Raw genomic sequence first — 17875 nt, forward strand, 5'->3', positions numbered from 1 at the left:
ATTCTTCAGTGTTGGAAAACTTGATTTTCAACCTCAAGGATTGGTTTAGTTGACGATTAAAGTTTAGCATCTCATAGTATAAGGTCTAGAGTTTGAATTTCCATGGAATAAGTACAGAGCCCCACCATATATTTAAATAATTATATAAAGCTACCTCTGAGGATGTAGTTGAGGTGCACATAAACTGCCCCTAATGGACTGACTGTAGGTCTCATGGTAAGTCTCATTTAATTGGTTACACTTATTGGAGTGTCTTGGACCAATCTTCCACGAGGGTATGGCTCAATTAGCAAAGAACAATACCTCACAAGTAAGTGGCGTAGAGGTCAATTTGCATGACCTTTTGTCTACTTCTTGGAGGAGGAATTGCGAGCCCCGTACGCCGCTAGGCGGTGGTCTTTTCTACCAAATTGAAGATTAAATGTTTCTATTGGATCTTTTGCAGTAACAGACAAGGTATAAAGTATCAGCCTATTTCATTTCATATCAGCCGATACATATCCATATCACAAGCTTGTGATACGATATAGGCTGATGCTTATTTGGATTTCAATTTTTCCATGTAGTTTCCCATGTCCCTCAATGTATCGGCAGATATGTGCCTAGATGACCAACAATAATCAATACGTCTCTTTTTTTAAAGTTTTTTTCATGCTACCCACTTAAGTTGGTGTGGGTCATCTCCCTTGATTGGGAGCACTCTGTGTTCCCCCAACACCGTTACAACCACAAATTATGGTGAGCCCAAAAGTAAAAATAATAAAACATTTAAAAATTAATTAAAAAAAAAACCATCACCCTAACCTTGTGGGTCCCTTGTAATTTGTGGTCAACAACTGTCAAACTAGTTCGAACTGTGATTCCCGTTCTACCAGATAAACCTCTACACCATGAACAACAACAGCAAAAGAAGTTCAATGATTTTGATGCTTGTTTCTAGACGCAACTCTGTTCCTCAACAAAAGGCGAAACATGAAAGTGGTTCACCAAGACAAAATCTAGAGCTTTAAAGATCTATGGCGATCTAAAGAGGCAAAGCAACCCATCTACCTTGGTGGTCATATCACTAGCTTTCTCAATTCTCTATTTACCACAGATAGCCCAAAGAAAGCAAAGATCTTTTCTTTTTCTTTTTCACCTGCAAGTGGAGATGCTAAGAAGAAAACAAAATCGGCTCAAGCATCGATGTGCTCGTCTACTTCTTCGTTCTCAAGGTCCTGTTTGAGCAATACTCCATCTTCAAGAGGGAAATCGAGTGAGGAGTGGTGGTTGCCAACGTTGGTCGCCGGCAGAGTAAGGGTGGGTATCTTGTTGATGCTCAAGTGATCCTAAAATTGTAGGGCGTAACACCTAGAGAGGAAGAGTCCTCGGAAGCTCAATTTTGAATGTTTTGTGTTCTTTTGGTAGCTACCAAGCAAAGATGATCAAAATTTAGATTTAACAAGAACTCCTTATAAGGTTCAACCTAATTTTGAATGATTCCACAACCATATTGGTTTTTTTTTTTTGGGGGGGGGTGGGGGTAAATGCTAAACCCAAGAATTGGATTCTTTATTGCACTTCAACGTTCTTATTTGATTCCAATTCTTGGGAACACATGTGTCTGAGCAAAGTTGACAAAGTTTGAGTTTAATATGGGCAATCAATCCTATGTTAGCAACAAAAGCACGGAAGCCAGAACCATAGATTCATGTTTGCATGATAGTGTCATCGCCCATGTCCGACTTCTGAGGTGTGTGGTGACGGAATCCAAAAGTCGGCATCGGAGGAGGAAGACGACTTCTCAAGTGTTGAGGTGAAGGTGCTACATACAATGACTCGCGGGAGGAGAGACGTTGGGACGTAACTATTGGGGCAATAATGTAATTTGATAGGGAAAAGGTTTTTGCATCTTAACACATTTCAAATTTAAAAACACTTAAGTAATAATGGGTTACTTGTAATTTTTTAAAATGATCACGACACCATGAAAAAAACTCAAAAAATAATAAAAGTAATAAGTAATTTATCGGCTAGATTCCAATAAAACGATACAAAACGCTACGTATCGATAACAAACCGGCCTCAACAACGGAGAAAAACAAGGGTTTCTCTACAGAGGTGGAACTCAACTCTCAGCCTCTTTCGCTACGAGTTGCAGTGTATTAGCCTCCTCCTCTTCAGCTGCTGTTGGGGTGACTTCTCCTAATAGTAGCCTCCTCCTCTTCTCTCTGCTCTTCTTCTTCTTCGCTCCCACTCCCTTCTGCTCTTTCTTCCTCCTCCTGCTGTCCGACCGCCCACTCTCCACAGTTATCTCCAGCGTTCAAGGATAGAAAGCCATTTCAGGGTTTCCTCCCAGAGATCTTCAGGTGAGACTTGAAATCGCAGGCATATATCTATGCATTATTAGTAATAATAACCTGAGTTTTGTCACTTCGGTTTTATTGTTTTGTTATACGGTTTGGTGGTTTGCGGGTCTCAGATGTGATTAGGAATAAGATGCAATGGCTTCACGGTAAGTAACGCGGTTTGGTGTTTAGATATTGGTCCTCTTTTTTGGGTTAATACAGGAATGAGTTCTTGTGTGTAGCACTTGTTCAGGCTATGATATTATTTACAGAAATCTGTGGGATCGACCCGAATTCTTCCTTTTAATGTTTATCTATCTTTGAGTCTTATTGTGATTCTTTTGCTCTGTTTCAGTCCATCAATTGGTATAGTCAGATTTATTGGTTTTTGAAAACCAATAGCAAAGGGATATCTGACTATAATGGACCGGTAAAGAACCAAACAGCTCAAACAAAATCGAACCAATATTTGATTGGTTTATCTATGTATAGGGTGGTGAAGATAAAAATGAGTATATTTGAGGGGAGCTACTGTGGTTGATTACCGGGAAGTGTTTCCACCAATCTTGAATTTAGGTTTTCAAAGAGTAATTTGGTTCCAGAGATGGAACTTGGGATTGATTGCTTAAAACAGGTTTGTGTCATGTATCTACCAAGAAGTTACTACATGTTACAAAAGGTGGGGAACCCTAAAAGATGGCTAATTACTTGAAAAGCTCCATTATTATTATGATTAAAAGAACCCAGCTATATGCCCAGTGAACAAACACTACTATAAGCCAAGAACCTTATGGATGACTGTAATGTCTTTCTTTTTCTGATTCTACATATTTTTCTTCTTATAAAAAAAAACACAGCTGAAGTGTTCATTATTACAATCTTGGTTGCTTTTACTTGTCATTGAACTTGAATGAATGTTTTTGTTTTGAATACAATCTTTCATAAGCATAATGAATAAAATCTTATCTAAAAAGGTGTTATGTCTTCTTGGTGGTTATGCATTACACATGTTTAAGTAATAGGTGCATGATAGAATGATTATTTATTAGCTATATCTATTGCTTTATGTTTATATTATATCATTTCCTTGCATACTTTGATCATTTCCTTTCAATTCCACAACCATCAATCTTCTTGCGTGGTACGTACGTCTCTTAAAACACCCGACCATCCGATACTTTAAACCTTGGTAACAGCCCTATACATGATACTTTAAACCTTGGTAACAGACCCTTTCGAGGTTTCTCTCCCCGTCTTCAAGGAACAGAGGCCGCCGGGATTCCAGTGGAGGTAAAATCCTTCTCACTATCTTTATCTGTTTTTGGATTCTGTCTCTATCTCAGTATGTGCATTCGGATTGCAAAACTGAGATATGGTCTTGATTCCAGGCTTCACGTTTGACCTCTCGTTGATGTGATGAGGGAAGCTCTATCATTTCAGTTACTTATATAGGTTTTACTGATGTGTCTGGTTATTCTTCAAGTTCTAAGCAGTACAATATTCCCGATTATTTACTGTGATATGGGTTGCAGTGGAGAGTAGAGGCTACAGAGGAGTGAAAACTGTGGTTGGCAGAATGAGTAGCAGTGGCGGGAGCCTGAGGAGCATGCTGGCGGCTGCAGCCATAAGAGGAGTAACAGAGGCGAGGGCAAGGATATTTGGTCATGTTCTGAACCCAACTGGACAAAGATCTCCTCACAAGCTCCTCCGTAAGAAGCTTATCGGTGAGAAAGTTGCTTCGTGGTACCCTCATGACATCAAAAAGGACGATCCACTCGTCATGGGCCGTCAAGAACAAGAGTATTGCCTCTTCCAACACTTATCTTGCCCCTTCATATTTTTTTTCTCTCATGCTTAAGTTTCTTCTCCATCGATGCTTCTTTGAAATTTTCATTTAATTGTTCTTGTTTCATGGAAAATGTTTGTTTTTCCCTTTTCAAATTTTGATTAAAATTATAAGATTTTGTTGGTCTTTTGAACGATATGTTGGTATGGAAATATTCTTGTAGGAAAGATGTATATTGTGGGGTAATTAGCTTTTGGTTTTTGGAACTGCTCATCTGGGTAAGCTTGTGGTAAAATTTCCGGATGCCTTTATACATTACCATTTCCTTTGGTGAATTGCACTTCCATTTTGTTTTGCAATTTCCAATCTTTATTGCTTTCTCATATTGATGACTATGGGCATGATAATGTACATAACCATGATGGAAGGATTAGATCAGTGTCACTACTAGGATAGCATGCTTCAAACATGTGATCTAATATGGTTTCTCTGTGTAATCTGCCTTAGCTGCATTAGGCAGGAGGAGTTTCTGTTATTGTGTGTATTAATATACATAAAGGACTACCGGAAAATTGTATATGAATGCCGGAAAAGTGTTATGGACCCCAAGATGTTAACTCACCAATAAGGAAAAAGAAAATATAAAATAACTGGAATGGTGTTATATTATGAGTTCATGATTTTTGGTGTGATAGGATAGTCTGATTTTTCCTCAAGACTTCATCTTGCTATCTTTCCATGCTTAGTACACTCTGAAGCATGAGATCAGACCTGAGTTATCCTCTCCAATCGTCGATTATTCTGTCTAGGGACAATCCAAATGGTCAGGTGGGTATGGGTTCTAAACACTCACACAACCCCTACCATTCCCCCCCCCCCCCCTCTTCTTCTTTCTTCTTCTTCTTCTTCTTAGGAACATCCTTACCATGCTGGTTGAATACTAGGAAGACTCAACCTATTTTGCACTTATCTCTTAAACTCCAATAAGACTTCTATCCCATGGCCTTGCCTTCCATTTGTTTCTGTCTTCTTACATTCATTGAGTTCCATATGAAGAAAGGGGAATCCGTTTGGGGACCCATGTTTAGAGAGCTCTTATTGAAAGAGGACTGGAAGAGCTTAGTGATTATTGCTGATTCTGAAACACACTTTAGCCAGGTGGTAAAGAAGTGAGTTGGCCAAAGTTATACTGGAAGAACTCATGCATTTTCGTAAATTGCGTATCAATATGAAGAATGCATTTTCCATTAACAAAGTTTTGGGGAAATCTACCCATAGACATGTTTTGTGCTCCCATTATCATGACCGTCCAGAAATAAACTTATCATCAGTGTCCTGACTTTGAATTACAATTAAATAGGTTGCTTTATGAAAACTTGAAACTTATTTGGTCAAAAGAACCCAAAGTACCAAAGAAATTAACCGACTTTTAAGCTTGTGGACATCCATAAATATAGCCACCCACAGCAGATGATTTGTGAAATGCTGGATTTCCGTTAGCCAATGGGTGCAGGTTATAGCATTTGCTTGAGGAAACAGCTTTCTCTTTCCTTCTCTCTGTGCATGTGCATTTTTAGTGGTGGAAGTTGAATGGCTCAATTTTTTGGCGTATCTTGGAGTGGACCAACCATGTCGCAAGTTGAAGGGCATTCATCTCTTGAACGATTAGGGAGAATGGTTGAAGGATATTTGAAGGAAATAGTTGACAGTTTCCAAGAATTTGTAAAATGGTTCTCACTTTTTGTTTTGATCTAAGGTTTAGAATTTGCAGGGGTTTGAGGAAATGCCTAGTAAGTACTGGGAGATCTAGCTTCGGGACAATTTTATTGCATCTATTGTACATTTTTTATGGAAAATGCATTCCATTAATGCCATTGGTTCGTTGATGTTAGAGTACCGAATTTCTTAGCAGCATCTATGAGGATGTCCATAGACAACAACAACTCAGCCTTATCCTAGCCAAATGATGTCCGCAAAGTGCATTTATGGGACTTTCCCGAAAGATTTCACTGATTTTCTTTTGCATTGGCTTCCTAGAGTTCCAAGATGCCATGGATTGTCACTGAAGGATAGGCATCCTTTCAACCGCTCTGTGTACAGTTTTCATAGAAACCTTCTTTCCTAATCAAATTTTACCATATGCCCGCTTTATCTTATCATTGTTCTAGAATCTTAGCTGGATTTCATTATTTTGATATGTGAGCACATTCATATAAGGTCGAATCCATGAAAAAGGTTTAGCTAGATTTTTTCCGGTGCTAGCAGCCGATCTGACACACCAACCCTCCTCCTTTACCCAGGCTTTGGACCGGCAGCAAAACACTAGCAGAGTTTTCCTTATTGATGCCAACGCCGCATGAAGAACACCCCAACGACGTTGGATGATGTACAAGACAGGCATGGCAATCTATATTTATTTGTACTTGTAATGGATGAATTAACCAAAGACATTCAAGACGAGGTCCCTTAGTATATGATTTTTGCTGATGATATTGTGTGATTGATGAGACTCAAATGGGGATTAATACCAAATTAGAATCATGGAGAGCAACTTTGGAATCAAGAGGCTTTAAATTAAGTAAAACGAAGACAAAATTTAGTCATGATCGGGTAGATGATGAGGTGGTGAAACTTGACAATAAGGAGATTTCTCAAAGTGACTTTTTTAGGTACCTAGGTTCAATCATAAATAAAAGAGGTGATATAGAGGATGTTGTTTCACAAAGAATTAAAATAGGATGGATGAAGTGGAGAGGTGCCTCCAAGGTTTTGTGTGATCGACGTATTCCATTAAAGCTTAAAGAAAAATTTTATAGGATCGTCATTCGACCAGCTTTGATGTTCAGTGCAAAGTGTTAGGCTGTTAAAAAAAATCATATAGATAAATTCAGTGTAGCAAAAACGAAGATGCTAAGATGGATAAGTTGCAAAACTAGGAAGGATAAGATAAGGGATGATTATATTACAGTTGGTCTAGGAGTTGCTCCCATAAGTGATAAGTTTTAGGAAAGTCATTTGATGTGGCACAACCATGTTCAACGGAAACCTATAAATGCCCCTAACGGAAGAAGTGATATAAGTCATATTGAAGGAATTAGAAGAGTTAGGGGTAAGACCTAAGATAACCTTAAGAGAAGTGGTGAGAAAGGATATGCATAGCTTAGGCCTTGTATCTAGCATGGCCTCAAACATAACTGATTGGAAGGCAAAAATCCATGTAGCCAACCCCATTTAGTTGGGACAAGGCTTATTGTTGTTGTTGTTGTCGAGCACTCCCACCTGTTGATTTATTTTGAATTGCTTATAGAGCTTTTGAAAAATCATAATTTAGTTAAGATAGTTTGTTGAGAATATATTTGGTATTTAGTGATAAGGTGATTGTCTAATGATGATAAAATTATTTCATTTCAATTTCAATGCTCAAATTCTTCCATCCCACCACTTGATAGATTGTTTGAGTTTGTTCAAAGAGAAGTTCACAAATATTGTTTCAATGCAAAGCCAGCTTTCTTGTATTTATTGGATTCTTATTTCTTTTTCTTTTTATGGTAAAAACTAGATTCCAAAATAAATTAGCTAGACTAGTAGCTGTTCTGAAGTGTTTTTAAGTCCTAATCTTTCCTCTTGACTTTCCCAGTGGGAGTGCTTTTTTTGAATTGTGGGCCCTCAAGTAAGCAGTCGATGTTAAGGTTGTGGGATACATGGAGTGGAAGCACTAAAATGCATACAATGATTATAATCATAAATGAACAATTTGTTGCGATGTAATAGGTTATAGGGGTATGAATGAGAGAAAGTTGACTAAGATGGATAGGTCATGTGTTAACTATGGTTTTGAACCTTGGGATTGGATCAGGTAGAGTGGTTTATCCCTTTTGGGCATCTCCTATTCAATCTTCCCAATCAAGGGTCATGGCTGATAGAATCAATATTCTTTGGATTATTATCCAGGATCAAGTTGGATAAGCTATTCCATCTGGTATATATAATCCAGTCTTTAATCCTGGGGTGTAAAACCTTGTGTAACCATAAGAGATGCACCATCGAGAAATTGGCGTGGTGCAAACCTAAGAGGCGTTAAAATAGCAATTCCAGAATTAAAGAGGATCAAGATAGTGTGAACAGACTTGGGAACTTAATGGAAGAGTTAGCCTAGATGGGTGGGAATCTGGAACAGGAGATGCAAGTGGGCAGCCTGAGTTCGGTTAAGGCTTTGTTGAATTGTATTTTCTTGTCACTGGGTTTATCATTTCACACAATGGTCTATACTTGAAAATCGAAATTGCTGGACCCCGAAGATTGATTTTACCTTTCTTATTTTCTGGCCATCATCACACTTTCAGCTGCAATACCCCATTGCTAAAGTTTTTCCAGTTAAACCTTTAAGGTAGCCTCAAAGATTAAATGATTGTGGCTGGTGGATTCTTCAATTTGCATTTCTGACAACTCTGTTTTGGATCTCGACAGGCGCTTATCTAAACTAGAAATGTTAAAGCGTCGCGGGAAGGGTCCACCCAAGAAGGGTCAAGGAAGACGTGCTGTTAAACGTAGCAAGTAGAAGTGACCTGTTATGTTCTTTTTGGTTTATCTTATTCTTTTAGTTTTGAGGATACTGGTGAAGAGTCAGATTGTCTGTCTGTTGTTAAGATCTCTTCTCTTTTCGGTACATAAACGGGTTAGAGACCCAAATCGGACAAACTAAGCAGCACTCAAACTGGCTCTATCCACCTGGAGAATCCCCTCTAAATTACTGGGGGAATTCGGAAAGAATATCAGCTGCAAAAGTGTATTAAATGGTTTTTGGTCTTCATCTCCTACCTTCTCTGTAGCTGCTGTACTTTGTTCATGTGATGGTAGAAATAATATTTTTTCCCCTCTTGAAATTTTGTTTTTTAATTCAGCCTTACTCTATATTTTTCAACTGTACTCATCATAAATCTTTGGTCATTTATTAAAGGGCCACCAGTGTTGGCATTTATTTGATCAGCTTGAAGGACAAAATTCGAGTTAGACCAATTCATAAACTGATTTCTCAATAATGACAGGATAACTGTCTATGCCAAAAGTCAGCCACCATATTTGTGGCATTCAGGCCTCCTGAGAACTCTTCCATCTAGTATGTCCAATGCAACCAGAGCCATTAATCGTAATGCTTGCCAAGTTCGGCAGGGTTCATAGATTGCACAACTGCAGCGGTTGCCACTTACCAGCTTCATTGAGAAATATTGTAAGCGGAAACCACTGCTAATAAGATTGTGACCATGCCTGCAATATGACCGTGCACCCACAATGTTTGGTTTGTTACTCATCTTTGTTCTTGGGTAGCATTTACCATGAGCATTTCTGCTTGCCACTGATGGGCTCCCATGACCATTAATGATGTCCCATATCATTAATAACATGGATCAATCAACCTAATTTGGCACTGAAATGGCAATTGTTCTAATTGGCTGAATTCATGCAAGTTTTACTAGGGATTGGGGTAGATCTCATCAGCGAAAGCCAGGCTGCAGGGAGGAGGAAACTACTCCAATCTCTCCCTCCGGTCAGTTAGTACCAACATCACATCAAGTCTGCAACCTTATTGTACCCTAAATGTGCCTCTGTAAAACTCGTCCTCCAAAGCAAGTTCACTAGGAAACAAAAGACATCTATTGTCTCCATGGATTTCCTATCATTATCAGTTTATTACCATTCGCATAGAACCCTCAAAAAATCATCTCATTCTCTGCTCTTGTAATGGATGTCAATGGGAGCAATTACGTCTTCTAGCAATGAAGGGTTAACTAGTTTGAGGTACAATGGTTTCTCTTTTTCACGTTTATAGGAGTTTTAATGGCCTCATCTTGTTGGAAGATGATGAAACACGATGTAAGCTATTTCAATAACTGCAACTTTTGTAGCTGAAAAATGAAGTAAAAACTTTGGTCATGCCGCACTACTTGAAAAACCAAACAATCCAGATAGGCATTCAGCTCGGAAAATCCAAATGAACTCACAATTATTTCTTTCTTTGGAATCATCATGATTCATGACAGTTACATCGCTACACTATCAGAAGTTCAAAAACATGGAACCGTATCAAATTTTTCTGGAACAGACCTAGAATTGGTGTTTTATTGCTCTTCACGTTTTCTGTTCAGGGATCTAACATCCAATGCAACCCCAATTCTTGATATGCTGTCTACAATTAGAAGAACGATTGTTGAAGCACTGTCAACAACGCATCAAGCTCACTTGCGATGAAATCGCTAACTTTTAACAGTCAATTATCACAACCTTGTAAATGCAGTTTATGAATCGGGGGAAAGAAGGTAATGCACACAATCAACAACATGGGAGCCTCATGCGATGATCACAAAAAGATGACATTCCGAACACCAAAACATTCAACAATGAATCTCAACCAGGCATTGCCAGAAAGAAAGGAAAAAAAGAAGAAGCATACTTTGAGGTTCAAGTTTAAACAAAACCAAGTTTACTGCTAACGCACAGATGCAAAGGGTGCTCTGGCCTAGTAAACCGTTATTCAATGCCTAAGTCTTGAGCTACAAAGATCATAATAAGGCTTTTGGAGTGCTATGATATGGTCCAAGCTCTTCAGGAACATCCTCGTTGTTTTCCTCACCTAACAGTGGTAGCCACCTGAATTGGTAATCATCAAACAAATCAGGTCACAAAGACAGCATTAAAATCACATCGAGTACAATTGACATTGCAAAAATAGGAAATCAAAATATCTACCACCCTAGGCGATGCAATAAACTCGAGCCTCCATGTTTTATGAACATAACATTTTGTATCATGCACGACCCATGTTCCCCAAGCATACATATTTGATCTGTAAGCACATTATAAACCGTCAATGATCCTCCAGAATTCACATAGTAAGATAAATAATGCACAATAGCGGGCTTGACCACAGTCTACTTACTTCCAGGTATTCATCAATCCCATATTTAGACCCTTCTCGTCCAAGACCAGACTGCTTAAATCCTCCAAAAGGAGCCACCTACATGGATAGCAATTTTGTCAATTGCTCTAATCATACATTAAGGGTTAGCTTATGATGAGTGAAAACTGAATGCTCACCTCTGTGGATATTAATCCTTCATTCACACCAACCAATCCATATTCAAGACCCTCAGACACACGCCATGACCGTTGGACATTCGTTGTAAATACGTATGCAGCGAGTCCTACATATTTTGCAGAAAATATTACCACAAAAATGTGAGCAGCTAGTCCACCATGTTCCAGAAGCATAAGAAATTGAATTGCAACTCCAACTCCAAGGTTACATTATCTAACACATTAATAACTTGTGCAAAAATTGTGTCAACAAAGATGAGGGGAAGTGGAAAAAGAGAATTCAGATTTGTAGATTATGGGGTGAGGGTAAATACCTAAATACAGGATCAGATGGATTTCTTTACTAGATTAACCAACATCTTTTTTGTAAAAATGTCATTGACAATTGACTATGGGCCTATTTGGTTACCTGAATCCAGAGATTTCAGATCTCTGGATTCATGAATGCGAGATTTATACCCGTTTGGCTGTGAAAATCCCTAGATTCATGAAATATAGAGATTCATCTTTTTGCACTAAGAACATGAATCTGTAGATTTATGGGTATGGGGTGAAATCCAGAGATTTCACCTCTACTATAAAAGCACTATTTGCGCATTCACAAAAATCACGTTGACCAAACAATTTTTCATAATGGAATTTCCACAAATTCAGGTTAACCAAACAGTTAAGTTTATGAATTATGACTCCATAGATTTGAAATCTTCCGACTCATGTAACCAAACAAGCCCTAATAAAATTTACAATGCTGAGAGTATACAATTAACCAATATTTGGAGTTAAAACAAATAACCTGCATTAGTATCATTGGCAATTCGAATTGCTTCGTCCTCTGTTTTAAACCTTATAAGAGGAGCAACGGGTCCGAAGACTTCCTCTCTGTGTAAAAAAAAAAATAAAAATAAAAAAAGTCAAGCCATGGAAGAGGTACACAAAAAAAATCAACATTTTAATATTTTATTCATCAAACAAAATGGGGGAGACTGGCCACAAGACAAAATCAGGTGTTTGTCAAGAATAGAAGAAATTAGAAGAAAAGGGGGGGGGGGGGGGACTTAAATCTGCATCTTACTGATAGTCTGATGCACACGATGGACTAACAGGAGATAAAAGGAACCAAAGTCAATCGTTCATTCTTCTAGATCCATCTCCCTTTTATTTTCACAATTCATTAATTAGGTATGTCAGGTCAGAAGCCAGCAACAGAAAAAGAAACTTAGCTGAACCCTTTAAAATGGATACTACAACCTTTATACCTAATTTAGACCATCAGCAGTAGTTTCTAATGGCCAGACTACAGTATTAGCAGTATAGCAAGCGGATCAATGCTTGTGGAACACAAGGAGCAACTGCAATCTCAAAAGATAGCTACAGCAGATCCACCCCCCACCCCAACCCCAAAAAAATAAACAAATAAGTATATGGATATAGACCAAATACACTGAGTCAATAGAACTTATGGACCTCGAATACCCAATTGATGTTTCAACTATAAAGCAAAACTTACTAAACCAAAAGTATTTCTGGGAAGCTCTCGCACAAGAGAAAGAGCTTTACAGAAGAAATCGCCTTTCTTCACTGATATTGCTTTATCAGTAGCTAAACCCATTAGTAGCTCCTCATAAGAGTCACAGGTTCAGCTTGGAGTGCTCATATGAATTACCTTTCTTCTATGCATCGCTTATAGGCCAATATCTGTTGAAGGGTCTATATCTGATTTAGACTTCAGATTTAGAGACTTGAGATGGAATTCCCTGTGAAAAGGGAAGGAGAATGGCTTTCATTTCCTACCAGGCAAAAACAAAGACAGGACTTCGAAAATACCCTAAACATCTAAATCAAATAAGAGAATGCAAGACAGAGAGAGAGAGAGCAGCAGCAGCAGCAGCAGCAGAAATTTCCAGTAGGAGCAGAACTCAGAATTACTATAAATGCTACAGATTGATATTCCGAGTCTGTAGAAGATGAAATGAGAGCAGTCTTGGCGATATCCAATCTAAACATGTGAGTTGGAATGGAGGCCTATGCATCTTTCTTTGCTCTATTTCTTGCTTACAATCTAATACAGTTAATTGCAAATCTGTCTAGCAGCTTCTGTGTGATTATGATTAAGATAATGATCTGCTATGGCTTATACCATAGCTTGACGATACATAAGATGGATCCAGGTGTCTGGAAGTATGCTTAAATGGTAAGCAGAGCAGGACAGCATCATTTCAACCATGGTTCGGTAAATCAGACACTAACATCAGGTAGCATTCCAGAAAAATTTAGAAAAACAAGAATCCTAAAACATCACAAAATAACTGTCACGTATCAAATCTCCTATTGAGCAATGCGGGGTAATACGCTAGTGAATTATTCATTCCATACCAGAAGTGTGGCCTTGAAAACAGTTTGAAAGGAGAATATTTCAATTTTCACAAACCACCCTCAGTGGGTCCAGTCTAAAATAAAGTCTATAAGAAAACAAAATAAGTGAGACACATAGGACCAGGCACAGACAGAGGACCAGTATCCGATTGAATCATCTGAACAAAACTGAAAAATTAAAAGGATTCCAGAAATTTAATGCAGTTTCCAGGGGGGAAAAAAAGGATTATTCCAGATTTACCAAACACTACTTGGAGGTTGTGCTTAAAGGGTAATTATTTTTATAACTTCAAGAATTCAGTGATGATTCACAGTAGATGGGTACAAGAATTCAATGCTTTAACTTGGTAAATACAAGTATATAGAGCAGCAACGACAACTATATGATCACCTGGATCTACTAATGATTCCCAGGCCAGAGAATTATAATTTAATTGATCTGAAGAAGGCATGATGGGTATGTTACAGAGAAAACCAGAAACAGGAGATATAAATCAAAGCCAAAACCGGAAGAGCTTAACCCTGGGTTATGGATCAAAACCAAGCAAAATCTAATAACAGAATGTTAAGTATGAAGTAACAGATTCAAAGGAGAAAGAAACACTGAGAAACAGGAAGACTTGTTAAGTCAGAAGTATGGAAATAAAATACAGAATTGCATGGTAAGAATAAGAAGAACCAGGGAATGATGATAGAGAGAGTTGAGAAGAACACATAGAAGACGAGAGAACCAGATCTAAACCAACAGAGAATGAACAGGAAGAAGAAAACCAGTCAGCGAGCAGTCATGCCACAGCAGCAGCTTTGAGAGAACTCAATTCCATTCATTCATTCTAATCGATCGGAATACATAATATACTCTTCAAAAGATGGATTATGGTTCAGAAAAGGACTCCTAATAAGAATCTAATACTGAAACTTAAACTCCTATAGCCACTACCTATAGTTAACTCTCCTATAATGAAGATTCTTAGTTCATAAAAGAAAAATCCATTAAATATAAATAGCCTAATTACCCCCGATGGAAGAAATTGCCACATCTAGCCTAGTTCTCTTTTGCCTGGCCTTCCAAACTAGGTGTAGTTTGTCCAGTCAAACTGGTGCAACTGCATCATACTATTTTATAATTTAGGACCCCTTGGGCATCCTCTTACCCTTAGTCACATGCAGAAACATTTACATAGTGGGACTGCAGAACAGTTCCTGGCATCACCATTTTTGGGACTTTGACTACTGCCAACTCAACAGCTTGCATTCATGGGGAATGCTCTCTCTCCAATCACAAGAAGGCCTTCTAGTTCAGGAGATTGGTTTTCTTGGAGATATCTTCTTCAGGCATTTTCACCTCCAAATCAGCTTGAAACCTCCTACGATATAGATGCCCTATAAGGCACAAGGTCTCTGGTTCAAGGAGCAAACTCCCACACAGTTTCTATGATTGGTGAATGCTTTCAAACTATCTTCCAACCAAGATTTTCTCTTTCAATGTTAGATAACTGTCTCTCCTTGCTGCCTCTGTTGAATGGCTACAGAAGTGTTGACACTTAGTCTTTGCATGTTCAGTTTCCAATTCTTTTTGGTCAAAAGTCCTAAAATGCTGAAGAAAAGAAGAAGACTTTTGCCTTTTGACAGAGTGGAAATGGATCATCAAAAACTTTTGCGGATCCTCTCTATGCATTGGTTTGTTGGCTTTTGGGGCTACTATTTCTCATATTTGGATGGAATGGAGTATGTAATACTAGGATGAACAACCAACTCTAGATCTTACATACAGATTCGGGTTTCCATCTCCTTAAATGTTTGTTGGCTCCACAATTTTCTCCCCCTCCACCCGTTGTGTATAGTGTATATTCTCCAAGGAAAAAGCTCATTGTTGCTTCTTGGCCCCCTAAGATCCCCCCTGAATCTATACACCCCCCCCCTCTTGGGTAATGAATTTTTATTCACCAACAAAAAAGGAAGAGCCTTTCGTTTCCCTTTATAACCATAATATTAAGATAAAATGTCAAAATCGAACTCTAACAATGGAAGATCAAGCTAACTATTGGGTTTAAGAATATACCTTGACAGAAGCATCTCACTGTTGACTTCACTGATAACCGTAGGCTCATAAAATGTCATTCCAAGGCTGTGTCTTTCACCCCCAAGCATGACTTTTGCTCCCTTTGAAGAAAGTTTTACATATGAAAGAAAATAAGAAAGTTAATAGTATAAAAACTTGCATTTATGCTATTCCTATAATATTGTCTGGATGACGTCAAATACTAGGTAAGTTATTGGGATGATAAAGAACACTATTTCTTTCATTTTTGATAGGAGAGGTGAAAAAATTAGCTCCGCAATTACCATTAAAATCCGATCATAGGTAATGCGAAGTGTAAAGAGACATGAGATATTGAATATGAGGTATTATGATGTAACATGTTAGGGGGAGTCCCCTTATTGTGGTTTCCTTATGGGTTTAGGTCTTTAGTTATTAGTGTCCTAGTTGAGGTGACTTTCCTATTAAGATTTAGGCTTAATTAGACAAGAATTCGAAGTTATATTCCTTTCATAATTCTCATTTGGTTTGGGGGGGGGGGGGGGGGGGGGGGGGGGGGGGGGGGGGGGGGGGGGGGGGGGGGGGGGGGGGGGGGGGGGGGGGGGGGGGGGGGGGGGGGGGGCGCCATTATAAATATATCTGTTGGCTAGTACCGTGGAAGATACATTCTACCACCAGCCCTGTTTCTCCCACTGTTCTCTCTTCTTCTCCCTCAGACTCTCTTGATTCTTCTCTCTACTCAGTACTGGTTACAAATTCCGAGACTATTTACACAAAGAATCTAATCCCAATATTTATTACCCAGGGGTGGGGATGTTAAATCAGAGAATTACTGAGAAAGGATTAAAAAAAAAAAGAGCCACAACCAAGAGATATTTGGATATCCTTACAGCATATACTCTTTTTTTCTCACACAACTCATTGCCTTGCTTGAAAAATATAAATTAGTAATCCCTAGATAAAGCAAGTGACACATCCGAGTGCAGTGTGGTTACATTCTAAATTCATCAGGGTGCGTCAATATGGGGGGAGGGGACTGGCCTGAGGAATTTTTGGCATTACGCCTGTGATGAATATCATTTGACTGGCTGGACGGGCATTAAGGCTTTGGAGACCCAAATCAAGGCAAAACTAGTCTGATCAGGGATTTTTTTTTCCGTAAGTGACAGTTGGAAGTGGTATATTAGTTTATTTTTCAGTCTTTTATTTGTTTAAATTGCATGCGTAAGCTTAGATTCAATTCTATTGTCCAACTAGGTGTCTTAAATTTTTTCTCTTCAAATGCTCATGTAAACAAACAATAGATACACTGAATTGAATATTAATTTTGTTAGGTTGCACTCTATGAGAGTGTTTGTGTGTGCGATTCCCCTCTCTCTACATCTTTGACTTTCTTCTCAGATTATGTGCTCCAGTTTGTTCGGCTTTTGACATTAAGTACGGTTACTTTATAAAGAACATATATAACAGCAAACTGATTACGTAAGAGAACAATGATCATTCACCAAATAATTTAACCTGAGATAACCATATTATGCTGATCAATTTCTGAAGCAGCACTACAAGTATTCATTCTTTTGGAAAGTACCAAAAATTTTGTATTGTTATGGATGACAAAACATACCTTTGAAACAGCATCTTTAACAAATGACTCAACCTGTGACCAAAAGTCAAGGAGCCAAGGAACAAAGAAAATTATTTCAAGGGACGAAGAAGCATTACAGAAAACATTCTACAGCTACGAAAGATAAATGCATATCTAACCTTTTGCACTGCTGCTTCATTGATTAGTGGACCCTGTACCAACAATGAGCAACACATATTAGCCAAGAGTCAAGTAACTGTTGATTGACTAGAGAAAGAAGACTCGGTCAAGGAAAGATTTTGCACAATTTCTATTTCTATTTCAGATTGATTCCATTAATTAGTCAACAAATAAATTTTTGCTCAAAAAAGTGGAATCATTTTGTTTATACTAGTATCAATATGAAATATTTTTTACGAATGAAAAAGTCCAGTTGATCATTCAATTTCTGAAGATGGATTCACTATACTTCTTTGGGAAAGGGTGGCCAAGGTAGTCAGGTAGTAGTGGAGCTGGCGGTGGCGATGGCAATGGTGATAGCAGGTGATGTAGATCACAAGCGCATATGTACCAGTAAAGGGAAGCCCCAAACCAGCCCAGCAAGGTTGTAGGATGCACCTGCTGTGAAAGGCAGCCTGGTTCTGATGATGTGGCAAGTTTTTGTTGGTTCA

At 38.4% G+C, this 17875-nt stretch overlaps 2 protein-coding genes and 1 non-coding gene across 5 annotated transcripts in view; 1 reads left to right on the forward strand and 2 right to left on the reverse strand.

Annotated features, from left to right (window-relative positions):
• LOC149006115 (small nucleolar RNA SNORD36) lies at positions 1–79 on the reverse strand. Its single transcript, XR_016169975.1, has one exon. It is a non-coding gene; the product is annotated as a small nucleolar RNA SNORD36 (small nucleolar RNA).
• A 1992-nt stretch (positions 80–2071) lies between these two features.
• Positions 2072–9496, forward strand: LOC149006116 (37S ribosomal protein S27). Of its 3 annotated transcripts, none has more exons than XM_089168024.1 (4): positions 2072–2348; positions 3524–3617; positions 3860–4127; positions 8581–9496. In XM_089168024.1, the coding sequence occupies exons 3-4, from the start codon at positions 3904–3906 to the stop codon at positions 8669–8671; spliced, it is 315 nt and encodes a 104-aa protein (XP_089024150.1). In that variant the 5' UTR covers positions 2072–2348; positions 3524–3617; positions 3860–3903; the 3' UTR covers positions 8672–9496. The 3 variants fall into 3 exon arrangements, with proteins under 3 accessions (XP_089024150.1, XP_089024148.1, XP_089024149.1); XM_089168022.1 differs by having other exon boundaries at positions 3557–3617; XM_089168023.1 differs by lacking the exon at positions 3524–3617 and having other exon boundaries at positions 8581–9495.
• Positions 9497–10832: 1336 nt separating this feature from the next.
• The window catches only part of ALDH5F1 (aldehyde dehydrogenase 5F1), a 30845-nt gene continuing 23802 nt past the window's right edge, over positions 10833–17875 (reverse strand). The window contains exons 14-20 of the mRNA XM_089168025.1: positions 17384–17416; positions 17244–17276; positions 15641–15741; positions 11999–12084; positions 11206–11312; positions 11048–11125; positions 10833–10954 (exon numbers count right to left, since the gene is read on the reverse strand). Of these exons, the coding sequence (XP_089024151.1) occupies positions 10916–10954; positions 11048–11125; positions 11206–11312; positions 11999–12084; positions 15641–15741; positions 17244–17276; positions 17384–17416 (477 nt within the window). The 3' untranslated portion in view covers positions 10833–10915. The remainder of the gene's footprint in view (positions 10955–11047; positions 11126–11205; positions 11313–11998; positions 12085–15640; positions 15742–17243; positions 17277–17383; positions 17417–17875) is intronic.

The sequence above is a fragment of the Hakea prostrata genome, chromosome 9 (genome assembly GCF_041222555.1).
Source record: "Hakea prostrata isolate BN-2017 chromosome 9, UWA_Hpros_2, whole genome shotgun sequence".
Lineage (NCBI taxonomy): Eukaryota > Viridiplantae > Streptophyta > Magnoliopsida > Proteales > Proteaceae > Hakea > Hakea prostrata.